At 37.6% G+C, this 20,669-nt stretch overlaps 1 protein-coding gene across 1 annotated transcript in view; it reads right to left on the bottom strand.

Moving 5' to 3' along the window:
* LOC136877779 (calpain-B-like) overlaps positions 1-20,669 on the bottom strand; it is a 459,866-nt gene that overhangs the window by 139,122 nt on the left and 300,075 nt on the right. Inside the window, exon 12 of the mRNA XM_068228742.1 lies at positions 3,461-3,503. Coding sequence (XP_068084843.1) covers positions 3,461-3,503 — 43 coding nt within the window. The remainder of the gene's footprint in view (positions 1-3,460; positions 3,504-20,669) is intronic.

The following is a 20,669-nucleotide window of genomic DNA, read 5'->3' as shown; positions in this document are numbered from 1 at the left end:
TCTCTTGAGTTTGTTTTCTCGCTATTTGTTTCTTTTATTAGAAGTATATCTTTATGGTATTGGCAATCAACTCTCATTATTTCTTGGGTTATCTTTCTTTGTTTTGTAAGTTCCAAGTGTGATTCTTCATTTTTTTACTCTGATACCTTCAACAGGCTTGGTGTCTATCTTCCAATATTTTACCCCATTCATTGTTCCGCTGTTGGCGTGTTTTCCTTGGAATGATTGGGGCTACTTATTCAGCTATTTGTCTCAACTGGTGAATTATTTCCTCTGCATCATCTGTTATTTTTATATTCCTTGTTATTTATCAGTTTATGAGTCAGATTCTTTTCTTATGGGGTGGGATATTTTCTTTATCAATGCCGTGAATTATATTTTAAAAATGTATCAAGTAATGATCTGATCCAGTAACTGTCCCTCTAAGGACTTTAACATGTTAAATTTCCCTGTGGTAATGCTCATCCATAAAAACAGGACCCAGTTGCCATCATCCCTTTCTTCCAATCTTGATATTTTCAAGTTTTGAGCTCATTTGGTCTTCTCTTGAAGTATGCTGACTTTGAGATCATGCCATGTCTCCTGCAGAATTCCACCAGTCTTATGTCATTTATGTTTGTTTGCCTTGGTGCTGGCCACTTTCCTATTACATCTGAATATCCCTTTACTCTTGCCAACTGGGCATTAAAGTCTCCAATTAAAATTTTGGGGTGATTTTTATTTATGTTTGTCGTCATCTGATCTAGAAGCTCCCAAAATATATCAAAATCTTCTCTGTGTTCTTCATTATTATTTTTATCAACAGTTGGGCATGGCCACATTATTGTGTATATTCTATTTACAGCTTTCAGAGTTGATCCACCTCTTCTCTGTGTTCTTTTTACTATTTTTATGAACAGTTTTGGCATGTACATTCTATGTACAGATTTTATAGTTAGTGTTGAGAGCCAGGGAAATAGTGCTTTGACTTCTATTATGGACTTAATTATTTTGAAGTTGTCCACAAATCCCATTCCGAATTGTGGAAATTGCTTCATTAGTTACTCTCTTTCCTGGTATTGCCTAGTAAACTTTATATCCTGGTGATTCTGTCGTTTCCGGTCCGAGTTTCCCATTTCTTGAACTCCGGTTATTACAATTCCTTTGCTATCAATTTTGTCTCTGTTGATGGTACTATTCATTAAAAATCTTTCTTATCATTAGAAAGTTTTTCAGTAAGCTTTATGTCTTACTGTGTCTTGTTCGTCTAACTTGTTCTTTCTCATCAATTAATTCAACTGTTTCTTCCTTGTTATTACTTACTTTTGGCCGATTATGTTTAGGTACTTTCTCTAGTATAAACACTTCTTTCTCATTAAACGTTACATTTTAAGAGAAGGGTAAAAAAAGTGTTCAACATAATTATGTTTTCTAAAATGCCTATTAATATTATTATTAACAAGAGACTCAAACTTCCTGTCTAAAGTTTCCTGTTTTTTTTTTAGAATAAATTACATTGAATGATCTATGTTGCTTCTTGCCGGATTCCATTCTAAAATAGAAATTTTGATTGGTATTTTAAGGTGTAGTCCGCCTCTGTGGTGTAGTGGTTAGCGTGATTAGCTGCCACCCCCGGAGGTCCGGGTTCGATTCCCGGCTCTGCCACGAAATTTGAAAAGTGGTACGAGGGCTGGAACGGGGTCCACTCAGCCTCGGGAGGTCAACTGAGTAGATGTGGGTTCGATTCCCACCTCAGCCATCCTGGAAGTGGTTTTCCGTGGTTTCCCACTTCTCCTCCAGGCGAATGCCAGGATGGTACCTAACTTAAGGCCACGGCCGTTTCCTTCCCTCTTCCTTGCCTATCCCTTCCAATCTTCCCATCCCTCCACAAGGCCCCTGTTCAGCATAGCAGGTGAGGCCGCCTGGGCGAGGTACTGGTCCTTCTCCCCGGTTGTCTGAAACTCCGCGACACTGCCCTTGAGGCGGTAGAGGTGGGATCCCTCGCTGAGTCCGAGGGAAAAGCCGAACCTGGAGGGTAAACAGATGATGATGATGATGATTTTAAGGTGTAAACGTATATATATATTTTAAGTGAAGACATTTCATTTCATTTCTAAGCTACGTCTCATAAACCTTAACCTGAGCCATCTAGTCATTTATAATACTGCAATGTACCTCTTTTTCTAAGCGATCTTAAGTGCTTTGGAGTCACATTACGTAATAAACATTTCTTAAGGAAAACCAAGTCTTTTGACACTTTACAAACTTTAATTTTCAGGCGTTTTAGTCTGGCTGACGTAATCAGAATCTATAAACTTGATTAGATATATTTTCTGAACTGTCAATGGAGAAATGGTGTGATATGACATTAATAGAAAAATAAGCTTGACCAGAGGTTTTAAAAGTAAGAAAAGTTGTAATATGAATACAAAGTTGGAAATGAAGAGGACAGATTGGGGTTAATATTATATATATGGCAGGGAATAAGTATTGGAATAATTTATCAAGGCATATAATACATTTTCAAGTTATTTTAAAACACTTAAGAAAAGGGATAACGGACCTGCCATGTGGGCAACATCCCCAAATACAGATCACAATGAAATCAGTGATGTAAAGCAGAACTTTGAAAGTCAAGTCATTCCTAATGCTCGGAAAGAATTGGCAGTGATAAATCTGAAACATTATGGATAAAAAGTGTTGTTGTTGTGGTTGTTCAAGCACCACTGAAGTAATTTATTAATCTTAAAATGTTGAGTAGTAGTATTTATTAGAAATAAATCATCTGTCCTAAAGTGAGGGTGACCATAAAGGTCCAAAATACATAACTCACAATAAAAATGTTTGTAGCCTATATAATTATAATACTGAAATCGTACTTAATAACTTTTGCTGGAAAAGGCATCGTTAGATAGAGATTATGATCTCAGGTATAAATGAAACTGTATAATTTGCACAAAATTTGCACATTAGGAAGCAGAATTTTCAAATTTTGTGGGTAGTGGCTGTGTTCTTCGGCAAGGTGTCTCTGGATCCGAACAGAAGGCCTCTGACAACCCACATGATAATTTAGACTACAAAGTAAAATACCATAATAGAATAAATGGCTATCACATGTCTTACCATCTCCTATGAAGGAATTTAGTACCTGATGAACCGCTAGCATGATTCATTAAAACTGAAATCAATGTTCTAATTACTAAACATCCATGGAGGAACCTTAAAAATTGCTAATCAATATCAAAGTTGTCTTTAAAATTACTAATAATCCAAAAATAACACACAATAGTATGCCTTATAAACTAGTGAAGTTTCTGTAATTTCAATGAACACCATAAGAAGATCCATATACTGTTGTTAAGCAATAAACAAAATCACACCACTGAAACTAGAGTTAACAACAAAATATGAATTCAAACTATCAGTATATAACAAAAATGAAAATTGGATATGAAATATAATTGCAAGGGACAACACATACCCTCTCATCCATTTCTCCCATGTGTAATTCTATATCATTCTCCCTGAAAAACAAATGGCCATTCATTAAATGTGATATTAGTAATATATATGGCATTTTATCATAAATGATATAGCAATGACATCAGGTATACAGAATGACATGAGAGTGTATACACATGTAAACTTTATGTCACAAAAACTAAACCATCCGTTGTATGGAAGAATCGGTGTCAAACATTGTGTACCTCATACCATGCTACGGCTTTTCATAATACTGTATTTAATGGCATAATCCTCTTCATTGCATAATTTATGCACCTTCTTTTTTAAATCAAAGTACCGGAAAATACTTTCACTTATCTGACAAACCCATTTTCTCGAGCGTTTACAGTGCAGTTCCATAAGTAACGTGAAATATAGGTGGCAAGTAGCAGCCTTTCTATTTTGAAATCTGGTATTTTCAAATTGCAGTGCTAATCAATGCAGTAGGACAGAATGCTCGTGATGATGATGATGATGATGATTATGATGATGATGATGATTCCTTAACCAGTATAGTGTATGAGTCAGCGCTGATCTAACACAGTAAAGCTCTTTGCAGTCTTTCATGAACATACTGTATGCAATTGCTTTGCAAGTGTCCTCATCTCAATGTGCTCATATATTCACTACTTGGTAGAGATTCTGATCAGCTGAGAAATTGAGAAAGCATACTCAGGAACTGACAATTGACATAATTCTCTAGCAACATGGCGGTAAAGAGTGATTTAGTATTTTCTCCGAGTGGTGATATGTTTGGTAATAATATGTGTATGAAGTGCAATGGATCGATTCGCGGAAGTAATGCTAGTCTTAATGCTTCTTATGAGTGCGTATTTAAGAATACGTTTGGTAGCGAAGTGTCGGATCTGGTAGACGATCTCGTTTCCGATAACCTCACTTTGGACTCCTCGCATTTGAGGTTTAGAATAAGAGATCTGGAACTTGAACTCTCATCCAAAGATGAAATAATTAAACTGTTATCAACGGATCTAGAAAATGCTCCGCTGGAATTGAAGAACTTTAAACAAAATAATGTTGAAATGCCGAGACAATACGAAAATGATTTTAAAGAGGTTAAGTCGAAGAATGTTAGGCCTAACCGGAAACATGTTGCATTTAAGGATTCTGTAAATAGTAATATAGTGACACAAAACCGTTTTGAAGCGTTTGAATGTAATGATCATGAGGCAATCATAGAACATGACTCAGCTGCAATGTCGAAAAGACAAAAAATCTCGTCGGCGACCGGTACATAAACAAGCCCGTACAGTAATAGTGGGGGACTCGATGATATGAAATGTGGGACCCGAAGTTGAAGAGAGAATTGCGTACTGCTATCCAGGCATACGAGTGGGTCAACTTGCTGAACATGTAAACAGTGACAGTATTAAAGAAAATCCTGAAGCCCTGACAGTTCATATTGGCACAAATGACCTTCATAATTTCTCAACACCTAGTGACATAATGGCCGAAACTGATAGGCTTATTACTGCGACAAAAAGGAGGTTTCCAGCGGCAAAGCTTTGTCTCAGTGGCGTTTTATATCGGCATGATGTTGATTATCGCTATATAGATGCTGTAAACTCCACTCTTGGCTGGTTATCCCGAAATGGAAATGTCCTTTTTGTCGATGGTAACAGTTGGCTTAGAGGTAGCGATTTTAGAAAAGATGGGCTACACCTTAACAGAAAAGGAACCTATAAGTTGGTAAACTTCTCAATAGAATATCTAGTAGAATGCTCTCGGGAAACTAATTAAGAAAATGAGGGGGATGCTAATCCTAATGGCAAAAACTTAAGTGATACAGAAAATGATTTTGAAAGTATAACTTGTATCAGGAATACAAAACAAAATGTAGATAGGGAATCATTTCACAGAGATCAGATGCACGATACTAAGAAAGCACCAGAGACATCAATAAAAAGGTTAGTTGAACACTTTAGAGGATACTATCAAAATGTAAATGGACTTCGAAGCAAACTAACTGAACTTAAAATTTCTTCATGTTTAGCTGACTATGACTTCATGGTATTAACCGAAACAAACTTAAATAATGAAATCAGTGATGTGGAACTCGGACTCGAAACGTATTCAATTTTCAGATGTGATATGTCTTCTTTAACGAGTACGAATGCATCTCATCGGGGGGGGGGTAATGATCTGTATTAACAAGAAGTTTAAACCTACTCTGATACCGTGCATTAACACAGTTGAACAGTTGTTTGTGTCCCTGACTTTTATACCACAAAACTAATCGTTGGTGCTGTATACATTCCACCCAAGTCTCCTGTCCAAAAATGTTTCGAACATTGCAGTGCTGTTGAAAAAATTATGTCAAATCTTGACAACCATTTATTGCTCATTGTTGGTGACTACAATCTACCACATCTTAATTGGATAGTAAATGAAGAAACATCTTCTGGCCTTATGTCAGTGGGTAACCACATTATGCAGTCCAGTTTAGTTATAGACACTTTTTCTTATCTCTGTTTAAATAAGTTTAATGCGATCCCAAATTTTCTCAATTACTTTCTCGATTTTGTTTTCAGTAACTCCATTTCCAATGAAGTAAAATCTAGTAATGAAAGCATTGTCCCCCTCGATAGACACCACCCAGCATTAGAGATTTCTTTACCTATAAATGAGCTATACAATTCCTTGCCTGCTGATAGTTTTTATTTTGACTTTTTAAATGGTGACTATAATGGACTAAATTATTATCTGTCACAGTTCAGCTGGAAGGAGATGTTTCAAAATGTATCAACTGATAAAGCAGTAGAAATCTTCTATTCAGTACTACATAATGGCATGGAAATTTACATCTCTATACGGAATTTTAAGGCTCCCATATTCCCAAAGTGGTTTAATCATAAATTGAAGTCCCTGATTGTTGTAAAGAAGAAAGGACACAAGCGATACAAAAGATCAGGTCTCAATAGTGATTATCAGCATTTCTTGAAATTAAGAAATGAATGCAAATCTGAATCTAAATCTTGCTATACAATGTATGTCTCGAACTGTGAACGAAGTATTACTTCCAGTCCACAGAAATTCTGGCAATATCTCAGTTCTAAAACGTTATGTGATAATATTCCTTCAACAATGCATCTTAACGAAGTTACAGCAGATACTGGAGAAAATATTGTCATTTTTGCTAACCACTTTTCATCTGTTTATTCTTCTTATCAGAATAGTAGTAGTATGTCATATGATTATCCTTTCTCTGGCAATCTATCCGTTATAAACATTAGTAAGGCAGAAATTTACAACAAACTGATATCTCTGGGATTAAAGAAAACTGTAGGACCTGATGGTGTTTCAACTTTTCTGCTCAAGTACTGCTCATTTATTTTATGTGAAGCACTCTTTTATCTGTTCAACTTTTCATTAAACCAAGGCGTTTTTCCAGTGGAATGGAAGAAAGGATTTGTTAGTCCAGTTTTCAAAAATGGTGATAAAACTGACATAAAGCAATATAGACCAGTTATAATCTCATATTTCCAAAATGTTTGACTCAATAATTCTTGACAAAATCACACTTCTCTTTAGAAACATCATCATTGATGAGCAACATGGATTCTTTTCAGGACGGTCAACCTGAAGCAATCTTCTTTTATTCTATCAGTTCCTCTTGGATGCAATTGTGCCATTTCACTTTTACCTAAAGATACAACCGGAACAAAAATGGAGTCTAAATTGTCAAAAACGACGATATTAAACGTCAGACACTACCACAAGCCGAGATGGTAATATTTTCGTCAAGCGCTCGGAAAAAGAACGAAACATAGAAGGCGGTGAAAAAAGAACGAAGTGAGAAGATTGTTACGAGCTATTATTAAGAAAAATTAGAAAGAAAATTTCATTCATTCACTCAACCTGCTTATGAGAAGAACGATATAGTCGGTTACCAGAAGGAGGATATCAGCCCATCGGAATTCCATTCTGAAGACAGGAGGAAGACTTTATTTACGGCTATACTCTACAGTATTAGCGGGATAAATTATTTCGCTCCGCGAAATTAAATTACTCTTAAAAATATAGAAGATTCCACGGTGATACTTCACACTACATTCCTTAGACGACGTGGTAGCCGATACACCTAATTTTAAACGACTAAAGGATTGGATTTTCGGCAAGAACACTGCGAAAGAATACATGCAAATCGCAATTTTCGCATTTTGAGTGGAATAATTAATTTCACCTATCCCAGACTGTTAATTATTTCTAACATCAACTCTTCCAAGAACGACGTTTATTCATCATAGGCAAATAGTAACAGAACATAGCCATAAGATGATGACGTTGACCGAATTGATGTATTATTTTTCTGTTCCAATTGCTCAAGCCATCACCATGATGCTCTAAGAAGACGGAAGGCGAGACTACCCAGATGAACGCACCGTAGGATGACGTTGCCAGCCCCAGGATGACCAGTAACCAGATGAGACGGACCCGAATGTTCCCAAACACCTAAGGGAGATGAAAGGAGCTATGTCCGCATGTCCAATCGCCCGGGCATGAGGTGACTACAGGAGTTGCTGAATAAAGATAAGTCCACTTTGAGTTAAATGTACAAGTAAGAAATTCTTATTATTAAAGTGCTATTTTAGTTAATGCAAGTGCGATAATTAAATACGAGTAGTTGGTTACCAAAGTTAGGTTAATGGATATTAGGTATTCTTCAAACCTTAAACGTCAAATTCACATATAGGGAACAGTCATCCAGTGATAAGAAAGCCATCGTTCGTAACGCTATCAATATAATGGGAGAGGAGTGGTGAGTTTCATACGACGTTGAAATAGAAGTTAGGCATATGTGAGAACTTATGTGACTGAACAATTGTAGGATGGAAATCGTATATATATGAAGTGCTTACTATATATATATAAATGTGGTGATATCTTTTGGAATTATGAAAGGATTAAAGCTACGACAGAGTAGATAAGTTCCAGAACCATGATAAAGGTAGGATATACGTCGAATTAGAATATGGTAAGACATATACGGTGAAGTGAAATGTGATATTTATTTGAAATGTGAAATGATGATTATTTAATGCGAGTAATGATATGAGATATGGTAATTAATATTGGTGGTAGTTGTTGTTATTCTTCGCGAATGTAGTCATGGTTATGTTGTTGTGAACATAATGTTCCAAGTTACGTATTTTGAAGTGATTAGTGAACTTATTCTGTTTTTATTTTATTATTTACCCATGAGTAAGCTAAGAGTAGGATAGAATGCGATCACAATGCCGTCCGTATGTTGACATTTATGTGTAAAATCACCAAATGATTTATAATGAGGAGGATGAATTTAAACTAGCTAACAACCTTGTATATCTTCTAATTATAAGATTCTTCTCATGTGTTAGGCAGACTTTGAAGTTAATTCTAAGGCATTACCTAGTATCACTGGTGACTTGACTGCACAAATAAAAGTTACTAATTTGAGGTAGAATCTTCGCACAAAGTAGACCATATAGTTATCGTAAATTTTGATGGAAGTATGATGATATACACTTGGTAATACAGTATAATAGTATGGATACGCACTTGAATTTATGAATAATCTCGAGTTAAAAGAGTAATTTATCTAATTTCCTAAATGTGATGTTTGATCATCCTTTTGAGAGTATACATTAGTTTAAAGGGGACTTATCGATGTTTATGCAACAGAATGAGTCAAGAAACATGAGCATTACTTGCAATACAACATCTGTCAAATATTATAAATACTATGAAGGATATTTTCCAGGTTAATTTGATTGTGTATCTAGACACAAAGAATTAGAAGCAAGAGAAGTTATTGCATTTCCGTAAATCAACGTAAATAAGATGAGAGAAAACAGAACATTTGAATTAAATTTGGTGAGATTTCATGTTGAAAAGATGTAATTCCAATTTCGTTAAGAGGTTTACTGCCAAATACGAATCAGTTTCCTATATTTTCTAAAACCACCCTCAGTCTACGACACTGTACATATTATGTTGTGATGTAAATATTATTTTTCTTCATCTAGTATCTTACTTAGCCAATATTTTTATCATCTAATATTTTAATTATCTAATGTTTTACTTATCCTATATTTTATTCATTTAGTACTTTAATAATCTGATATGTTAGTTATTTAATATTGTCATTACTCAATATTTCTTTATCCGATACCGTCATTTAATTTAGTTTCTTTCCTTCTCAAATAGAGACTTTCTAGACAAGTAGTTCTTTGATAGAGATCTTCTAAGATCGTGATTATTTATTTTTCAAGCATTCTAACTGGACATTTCGTTTCTTTCAAGAACCTTAACTTAATGTTATCAGAAATGAACTTTTAGATAAGGGCATAGCCCAACACTCATTACTTTTATTCCTAAAGGAGAAATTATGATATTCTTTCTACGGAATGAACTGAGTTTATAATAAATCTAGTATGTTAAAATATCAACCTTTCTTTTAATGACTTTGTAGAGTAGTAGCTTAGTTTTAAGTGCCTATATTTTTGGCAGTCTGGTAAACCATAGGGAATTCTAGCTAATGTGCGAGTAGGAGACGTCCTTCTACGTGGGTTACAGATTTCCTCGAGCATAATTCGGTATTCTTTGTTCTCAACCGGAACTCATAGCCCGTAATGACAAATAGTGAAAAATTTTATTATAATTTGAGCTAGTCTGGATCTTTTGCGTTCTTACCTGGACGCGGGAACGGCGCATAATATAGAACCACTCCCAAGTGGACTGCATTTATACAGACTTCTCAAAAGCTTTTGATATTGTCGATCACGATATCTTGCTGCAAAAACTAACAGGCTACGAAATTAATGGGCCTCTCCTCTCATGATTTAAATCGTACCTTAAAAATCGGCTGCAGATTGTTAAAATAAGAAAGCATTTTCCTGCGCCCATTATTGTTACCAGTGGAGTTCCTCAAGCGTCTCACCTTGCGCCCTTACATTTTACTCTCTACATAAATGACATTAAAATATACTTATGAATTCTGAATTGCTTTTGTTTGCTGACGATGCATAATTTTTAGGCAAATTAATTGTCCACTTGATTGTTGAAAACTTCAAGAAGATTTACAGCATCTGGAAAAGTACTGTATTCAAAATGTGTTGAAACTTAATCATGAGAAATGTAAAATAATATAGTTTTTTAAAAAGAAGAAGAAAATATAATTTCAGTACAAATTCAGTAATAACAACATTCTAACTCCTGTTCCACAAGTTAATGACCTTGGTGTTTTATTCAGTGTGAACATACTGAAAATATTTGTAAGAAAGCATTTCAAAGAGAGAGAATTTTCAAACTTAGCTACCTATCGATTGCTGTATGTGTCTATGGTACGCCCTATACTAGAATATTGTACATCTGTTTGGAACCCTTCTCATCAGACCTCTATCCATAGATTAGATTCAGTGCAACATAAATTTCTTAATTTATATTCATTTAGAGCAGGATTCTCATATGATAATGTTGATTATACATCCTTACAACAGTCCTTAAATCTGCATAGCCTGTCACAACGCCGTGAATTATTAGATACAGTATTCATTTTTAAATTGCTTCATTTCTTGGTGAATTGTCCACAACTCCTTGCAAAAATTAACGTACATGTACCAGACAAACGCACAAGGTTCAAGAATACATTGTCTACAAATTGGCGTAGAACTAACTACGTATTCAATGGGCCAATTGAACGAATGTCAAGATCTCTAAACAAATTGGATATTGATATATTTAACTGCTCATTCTCAAAATTGAGAAATCACTTACATAATCTCCAGAATTGACTATCACTTTCCTGTGATTACTTGTAATATAACCTGTGTATATATCTGAAATATTTTTCTACTTATACTCCATTGAACTTTCTTTTTAATGTGTTTTGTTTCGTTTATTCTTCTCTACTGTTATGTAAAATGGTATTACCGTTAATAAAGTATTATTAGCGCTACTGGTGATAACACAATGACACACTTCAATCTAAGAATAACTGCATAAAGAATTTTAAGGCCCAAAAATTGTAGAGTTTCCAAGTAGAAGAGGAACTTCTGGAATATGAGATACCATTGAGTAATGAAGGTTATCCCATCTCTTATGATATGATTTTTTCAGTGATAATTGAGACCAGTTTCTAAAAGTTGGGAATCTCAAACATTTTAGACAGGGGTAAAAATGATTATTTCTGGAAAGATATAAGTAGTAATGGCAGCATCAGTTATTCTTTGTGCTGTCGCGATGCCAAATAGCATATAAAGGATACAATCGTGATTGGGATCAATCAATCAATCAATCAATCAATCAATCAATCAATCAATCAATCAATCAATCAATCAATCAATCAATCAATCAATCAATCAATCAATCAATCAATCAATCAATCAATCAATCAATCAATCAATCAATCAATCAATCAATCAATCAATCAATCAATCAATCAATCAATCACCACTGATATGCAATTTGGGACTGTCACTCAGGTGGCAGATTGCCTATCAGTTGATTATCTAGTCTTTCTTTACAACATTTCCAAAAAATGGAAATTTATTAAACATCTCTCTTGATAATTCTAGTCCCTCTTTCTATAAACTAATATTTGCCCCAATTCTTCCTCTTGTATTTCGACTCGTTCTTCACTTTAGGATCTTTCCTAAATTAATATCAATTATTCAGTCTATTTCCACAGATCTGCATTTAGGGCTGTCACCGAGGTGGCAGATTGCCTATAACTTGTTTCTTCTTTATGTGCTCTCTCCACATCAGAGATTGGTGATCATCACTGCACTGTGGCGTACCAACAAGCAAATACAAGGACAACGGGATCAGCAAACTTGCCAAATTTTGAAAAGGGCTATCAGTAAAATTCACGCGCCATAGAGAATCTAATGATTTTCGACATATCCCGGTTTCACGAAAATAACAATACTCTGATGCTGATGATGACAACAAACACTCGTAATCGAATAGATTTGTTTTCTAGGCAGGATGCCTCTTCATCTATGCGTTCGTAGGTGACTATACAGTCCAATGCGGGAGTTACACAATTTGCCACAGTGATGACAGGTAGTCCCAGGTGGAGCAGTCATGTTATTTCTATGTCTCCTCAGCGCTTCTTTTTCTTTCCTACGTTGCCTCTTGTTATTTGCTGTACATCGGCGGTTTTCTTCAAAAGACAGTGTGCCGTAATGGACTAGTGATCTCCAGGATGAACGGTCAAGGGCTAAGTTCTCCCAGTTTTCAACATCAATGTTACATCTCCTCAAGTTAGCCTTGATTACATCTTCAAATCGCTTACTCTGACCGCCTACACAGCGTTTACCTACTGATAGCTCAGAGTAAAACACTTGTTTGGGAATGCGATTATTGGGCATGCGAACTACGTGCACTGTCCATCGTAGCTGGCGTCTTAAAACCATCAAATCTATACTGGTGGTGTGTGCCTCTTCAAGAACGCTGACATTTGTGCGCCTGTCTTGCCAAGTTATTTGCAGTATTCTACTCAAGCAACGTTGATGATACTGTTCTAGCTTCTTAAGGTGTCGACTGTAGCATGTTCAGGATTCAGATCCGTAGAGTAAGGTTGGAACTACAACAGAATTGTACACAAGAATATTTGTTGTGATATTGACATCATGATTGTCAAAAACTCTAGATCTTAACTTAGCGAAGGATGCTCCTGCACGGTTAATTCTGTGTTGGATTTCTGAATCTATATTTGCGCTTGATGATAGGGTGCTGCCAAGGTATGGGAAGGTGTTTACAACTTGAAGGCTCACTCCATCAATTGTGACATTGATATTTCTTTGACCTTTCCCAGGGGCTGGTTGGTATAGGATCCGCGTTTTGCTGGTATTCAGTTTGAGTCCGATCTTGTTGTACGCAGCAGAAAAAGTATTCAGGATTATCACAAGCTATTCTTGTGTCTGAGAAGAGCGATCAGAAGTTTATATGAGAAAGTCTATTGTAGCATTAGGGTGGAGGAAGGGATGGTTAGTGTTATGATTGAGTCGAAAGTTGGCTGAAACGGGGATGTAAATTGTCGCCAATCGTTTTTATTGTTTATTAACGATTTATTAAGTGGTAATGTAGAGAGGAAGTGGGTTTATTCGGTACCAGGCATACAAGGAATTCCAGGATTGAATTTTGCGGATAACGTATTGTTGATATCGTTGGCAGCGGGAGATCTGCAAAAAAGCTTCAACGAGGTAGGGAGTTTTGTGAAGAAATGGTCATTGAAGGAAGATCAACAGCAAGAAGTCTAAGGTGATGGTATGCAGGAAAGGGAATAAAAGGAAACCAGAGGTAAAGTGGGCAATAAATGGGGAAGTGATAGAGATGGTGGAAAATGGAGTATCTGGGGGTGACGTTGAGTAGAAATGGTAGCCGGGTGGAGCAGATTAGGTGGGCCAAATGGAAGGGCTAAGCGGCACTTTCAGTAACTAGGATACTAGAGAATAAATTTAGAGGGGTAAGCTATGATATGAAAGTATGGTGTATAATGCGGTGGTGAAGAGTAAAATGCTGTATGCTTCTGAGGTGTAGAGAAGGAGTGTGTGATTTTAGAGCAGGTAGAGAGTAGGTTTTGTAAGATTATGGGTTTACCCTTGTGTACCGCGAGTGCAGGAGCAAAGATGTTGTGTAAAGAGTACATCAAGATTGATATTTTAAAAAGAGTGCTTGGTTACAGGTGTAGATTAAGAGTAGGTGAATGGGGCCTAATTCTGCAGTCGGCCTACCACATTCAAATGAAGGGCTAGTATGACGATTACTGGGTGGACAAGGTGAAAAATGCCTTAGATAGGCTGGCGTTAGGTGAGTTTTAAAAATTTTAAATGGGGGAGGAGTAGTAGCACATATTGGAAACATGTGATCAAAAGGGCGAGAGATATTGCTGAACAAGAGTTGGTGGCCGATTGTCGGAAGAGGGCTACCCAAAAGATGTTTCTGAGGGTACATCAGATGGTAAATTTGAGAGTGGTAAATGTAAATAAGGTGGTGAGGAGAGGATTAATCTGCTGGTTTCTAGGTGTGTATATGAATAAAGGTTGGACGAAGTTAAAAGTAAGTACGTTGTGTGTATTCTGTGGTAAAGAAAGGAAGGACTTTCATTTGCTGACAGTGCGTAAAGAAACGCTTGAGGAGAGGCGGGTGTTTAATAAACAATAGTTAAAGTGGATTTCTCATGCGTGCAATGGAGATACGCTTTTGAGGTGGTTAGTATCGGAATGGAAGTGTGCTGGTAATTTGTGTAGGTTTTTGGCCAGAATTAGAAACAGATGTACAACAGCCTTAGAGGCAAATTCTCAGTTGTGCCAAGAGGAGGAAGATCCTAGTAGTGGTTTATCATGACACAGGGAGAGTGTTGAATTTCGCTAATCAGCACAGAGGAAATGTCAGCCTTCCTCGCTGCTGGCTACTTACTTACTTACTTACTTACTTACTCCAGAGTGTAAACGGTATCTGGAGGGGGTTCGCTAGAAACTACTCTCCCAGTAGGCATGCATCACCTCGCCACGACCCGAAAATTGTGATTGGGGTCGACGCTAAGAACTACTCTCCCATTACCCATGCATCACCTCACCACGACCCGAAACTTGCGATTGGGGGAGGATGAAACCTCCATACTAACCTATTCTACACGAGGCAGAGAGGTTGGCTGGACAGGAAGAGGAATGACATTTAAAAAAGTGAGAATAGAACGGTAGAAATAGTTATGAAATCTAAAGAGCACAGACAACTCAGGGGGAACACCTTGTTATTCTTGCCCTACACCGAGGCCAATCCAGCATGGGCAACCTGAGCTGGCACAGCCCTCGGGATCAACAAGCACACAAGCCCCCATACCGACGTCGAGGTCTTGGTGTCCTAGAGGGCACTGGGTGTGTCATTCTCAAATAATAATGTTATTTGCTTTACGTCCCACTAAGTACTTTCATAGTTTTGGAGACGCCGAGGTGTGGAATTTAGTTCCGCAGGAGTTATTTTACGTGCCAATAAATTTACTGACACGAGGCTGACGTATTTGAGCACCTATAAATACCATCGGACTGAGTCAGGATTAAACTTGCCAAGTTGGGTTCAGCAGGCCAAGCGCCTCAACCGTCTGAGCCACTCAGCTCGGCGTGTCACTCTCCAAAAAGGCGCACAAATGCTTTGCTATTGTGTTCTCACTTTTTCTGTTAAGGCAGTGTCATCATCATCATCATTAGTCTCACTCCAGTCACCTGGGTGTGGTTAACAAGCCTCCTCCACCCCTTTTTGTCCTTCCACATTTCCTGCTCCATTACTTCCGCCACATCCAAACCAGCTTCTTTAATATCCTTGCAAATCTGATCCATCCACCTTCTTCTTGGTCTTCCAACTGATCTCTTTCCCTTAACTTCTTTTTTCAATTCCCTTCTTGTTATCCGTTCCTTTCCCATTCATTTTAATGTCCGAACCATCTCAGTCTTGGTTTCTGTAACTTCTGTACTAACGGATATTTAGCTCTTCTTTGATTTTAATATTTAGCCCTTCTTTGATTTTAATATTTTGAATTATATATCTTCTTGTCTTTTAACCGATGTTCTTAAAAATGTCATTTCTGCTGCTTAGATCTTACTATCTTGTCTCTTATTAGTTACTAGATTTTCTAGTCCGTATGTTACAATTTGTATGAAATACAGTTTATATTGATGTTAATTTAATTCTCTTGGGTTTTATGTCATCCCATAAAAGCCCTCTGACTTGATGACAAAATGTTGTACTTTTACTTAGTCCGTTATTAATTTCAGAGTTGATTTCAATACTTCCATTAATAATGCTACCTAGATATGTAAACTGCTTTACATTCTCTAACCGTTCTCCATCTATGTTCACTTGGCTTCTCTTTTTCTCTTTTCCAGAGTGCATAACTACAGTTTTCCTTTTACTAGTTACCATTCGAAACTCCTTCAGATTTCCATTCCAAATGTCCAGTCTCCCCCTTTCCCCAAATCACCACATCATCTACAAATACCGAAGCATTCACTTCATCACTACTGATACTCTGTTTCTTTACACATTTTATGATTTCATCTATATATATATAATAAGAGTTTTGTCTGTACATTGCTCAGAATTTGAAAAGAATGGTATTTCTGTATCGGCCATGTCCATAGCAACAAGGAAATGCACTTTTTACTTTTCCGTAATTTCTGTCTGTCTGTCTGTCTGTCTGTACACGCATCACTAGAAAATGGCTGAAGAGAACTTAATGAAAAAAGTCGGCGAATACGTCGCTACAATCTAGGCCATAAATAATTTTAGTCACACTGATGGAAATGGTAGTTTAGGGGAAGGCCGAAAAGTTAATTTTCAATTATTTATGCAATTAGTGGCCCTATCTTAATAACAATTGGTATACAAAGTCGGGGAATAAGTCGCTGTAATATACGCTATAAATAATTTTTTTCACGCGGAGTGAAATGGTAGTTTAGGGGAAGATCTAAAACTTAATTCTTAAATATTTACATTATTAGTGGTCCTATCTCATTGGAAATTAGTATGCGAAGTCGGAAAATGAGCCACTACAATCTAGACTATAAATAATTTAATTCACCCTGAGTGAAATGGTAGTTTAGTGGAAGGCCTAAAATTTAATTCTCAAATATTTATGTTATTAGTGATCGTGCCGATAAATACTACATAACCAAAGTTATATAGAATTAAATTCTCGACCATTTATGTCTTATACATTTTTACAGTACCGGCTATGGTAACACAGATATTCATGAATTTGTATTTTTGTTGCTAAGTCCATATCAACGCCGAGTCACGGGAAAATGGATTAACAGAATTTAATGAAAATCGGTATATAGAGTCGGAGAATAAGAAACTACAGTCTAAGCTATAAACAATTTTATTCACCCTGGATGAAACTCTAGTTTAGAGGAAGGCGCCTAAAATGTAATTTTTAAATACCTATGTTAATGGTCCTACCGAAAAGTACTACATAACAAAAGTTATAGAGAATACAATTTCCGATCATTTATGTTTTATTCAGTTTTAACGTACCGACTATGATAAGAGTGGTATTTCAGAATTGGAAGAAAACTATGTTAAAATATGGTCGTGTGTTAATTTACTTTTCAGCCTATCCTGAAGCTTCAGAAAGTATAAATCCCTCGTAAGCTGATCTCTTGAGCTAGTTATCCATAGATTATTCCATATAATCTCCATATATGTTTTCAGCTTCTTTTTGACAAATGACATAGGGCACTTGTCACATATTAACAGACAGCCAGGGGTGGTTGCAGCTCTCTTGGCAAGTTCATCAGCTCTCTCGTTCCCTTCTGCACTGGCGTAGCCAAGGGGGGCCCAGGGGGGCCGGGCCCCCCAAAATATTTCCTGAAACTAGAGCGAGGATCAGCCGTTGTTTTACGTACGGTACGAACAATTTAAAAACTTACGCCGAAATGTTAAGCGACAAAGAATCTACTAGCAAGGCTCAATAGGGCCATACATAATTCTCCATATTTGTACTGCTTGAATGGAAGGAAGACAATTCGGATTGTGATGCGCGGGGATATTTCCCTGTAGAGGTCTCACTATTGAGAATGTAACCGTGTGTTGACAAATGTCAAGACATAAAGAAAGGGGCAATTAGCAAGGGATTACTCAGTAGGGGGCCAGAACGTGACCACCGAGATAACAGGGGCCACGTCCAGAAACAGTTGCAAGCTTACAACATCGTGTCAGCTATTGCATATCGGTTCCAGGAAACAACAACATCCTAGGGATCCTCGGGTTGTACTGTGATTGAGAGATGTGCTGTGTTTAAGTTGCAGCGTTGAGAAGACTGTGACGGGATTGTGAGCTGCACGTTAGTTCCTCATTTTGTGCCATATAAGTAACTTTTTTTTGAAGAGGAGCCGTTTTGTCACTGAGAAGCCAACACTATGTGCATCCTCGGTAAGTTATGAAAAAGGTTTTTTTTTTTATTCTTACAGTAGCAAGACAATCGCGGATGCGTGCCTAAGTTCGATATGTGGGCCTGTATATCTTGTCAAATGCCCGGGGACTGATTGGAACCTCAAATGGCACCATCAAAAGTGCGCGTAACTATTTTGTAATTGGCGGGCGTAATAACTCAGTCCCAATGGTTCTATCTTCTCAACAGGACGGCTCAGGCTTGAATCGCAGTCGATACATGAAACATTTTTAAAATGGAAAATCACGTTCTATTGATACGGATTCTACTTAAAACACTAGATCCCGTCCCTTACCTTTCCTTATACTTTTGAGCCAGGACCTCATCATTTATGGTGGTGTATTTTGAGTATCCAACCATTCTTCGGACTTAGCTTGTACCTTAAATGGTGAGTGGATGCAGTGGCGTACCCACAAAATAATTTCAGTGGATGGGGTGTAAGTGTGGATACAACTTTTCCTTGGGAGGGGTTGTGAAAAGATTTTTAAATTTTTATTTAGAATTTGCTTTACATCGCACCGTAGGTCTTATGGCGACGATGGGAAAGGAAAGGTCTGAGAGTGGGAAGAAGCGGCCGTGGCTTTAATTAAGGTACAGCCCCAGCATTTGCCTGATGTGAAAATGGGAAACCACAGAAAACCATCTTTAGGGTTGCCGACAGTGGAGTTTGAACCCACTATCTCCCGGATGCAAGCACACAGCTGTGCGTCCGTAACCGCAAGGCCAACTCGCCCGGTGGATATGAAAAGAAAGCCGGTCCTACCGAGGGCGGTGACGGATCTTCAGTAGTTATTGTTGGTTTTGATTGTTACCATGTACAATCATACCTTCTGTACTCTTAACATAAACCGACTGCATTATTGAAACTGTTCCTTCTTCGTTTGTAAGGAAGTAGAATCTTCATTTAATTTGTCTTCTTAAAAAAAGGAACCACTTTGGTACTACACCCCGTGAAGGTGACTACCTTCCAGGCCGTACATGTTTCGATTACGGGAGACTCAAGGCCAACTCTACTGCACCCACAAACAAGGCTATATCCTCCCCATCCCATGCCTTTCTAAACTCTGTCAGTGCCGGAAATCGAATGCAGGATGCCTTAAGTTAAATTCTAAAATAAAGAGACTTAAAAGTATCCAGCCGGCCCCACGGTGTAGTGGCAGCGTGCCTGCCTCTTACCGGAGGCCCCGGGTTCGATTCCATGCCAGGTCAGGGACTTTTACCTAGATGTGAGGGCTGGTTCGAGGTACACTCAGCCCACGTGTTTATAATTGAGGAGCTATCTGACGATGAGATGGCGGCCTCGGTCTAGAAACCAGGAATAGCAGCGGATAGGATTCGTCGTGCTGACCACACGACACTCGTAATCTACAGGACTCCGGGCTGAACAGCCGTCGCTTGGTAGGCGATGGCCCTTCGGGGCTGTTAAGCCATGGAGTTTGGTTTGGAAAAGTGACAGAGAAGGAAGCGACACCCCTGCAGGCTCTTCAGCTTCCAGCTAGTTCTTCTGTCCGGCGTCGTGCATTTAGGACAGTAAGAAAACGTACGCCTTAATAAATGCTCCTCATAAAACCTTTGTAAAAGTACTAACTGCATCTATTTATAACAATAATCACAAACGCCTCCTTTTCATGTGGTTCAGTTGGTTGAGTCGCTATCCTTCTGAGTCAGAGTTCGCAGGTTCAAAACCAGGCTTGGGTCGGTGGCCCTTAAAATGGTGTTGAAATGGCAACAGCTCAGTGTTTTTGGTTTCTGGCACGTAAATAAAAGTTATACATACGAATATTAGCGTCACAAAACTCTAACTTTATACTATTATATTCTGTATCCCAGGCTTGCGAGGTAAAGTAATTAACAATTTACTTTACGTCGCACCGACACAGATAGGTCTTATGGCGACGGTGGGATAGGAAAGGCTTAGGAGTGGGAAGGAAGCGGCCGTGGCCTTAATTAAGGTACAGCGCCAGCATTTGCTTGGTGTGAAAAAGGGAAACCGCGGGAAAACATCTCCCGGATGCAAACTCACAGCTGCATGGCCCTAACCGCGAGGGAAACTAATAGGACAAGGTAAACCCTACACAGCATACGTTATGAGGTGTATTTTTCTTTACCAACTAACAAAACATCTATACCCATACGCTTTACATTATATATTTATTTATTTGTTTGTTTGTTTGTTTGTTTGTTTGTTTGTTTGTTTGTTTGTTTGTTTATTTATTTATTAGTGCCTTCAGTACAG

This window comes from Anabrus simplex, chromosome 7 (genome assembly GCF_040414725.1).
Source record: "Anabrus simplex isolate iqAnaSimp1 chromosome 7, ASM4041472v1, whole genome shotgun sequence".
In the NCBI taxonomy this organism is placed as follows: domain Eukaryota; kingdom Metazoa; phylum Arthropoda; class Insecta; order Orthoptera; family Tettigoniidae; genus Anabrus; species Anabrus simplex.
This window is presented reverse-complemented; position numbering and strand designations above follow the sequence as displayed.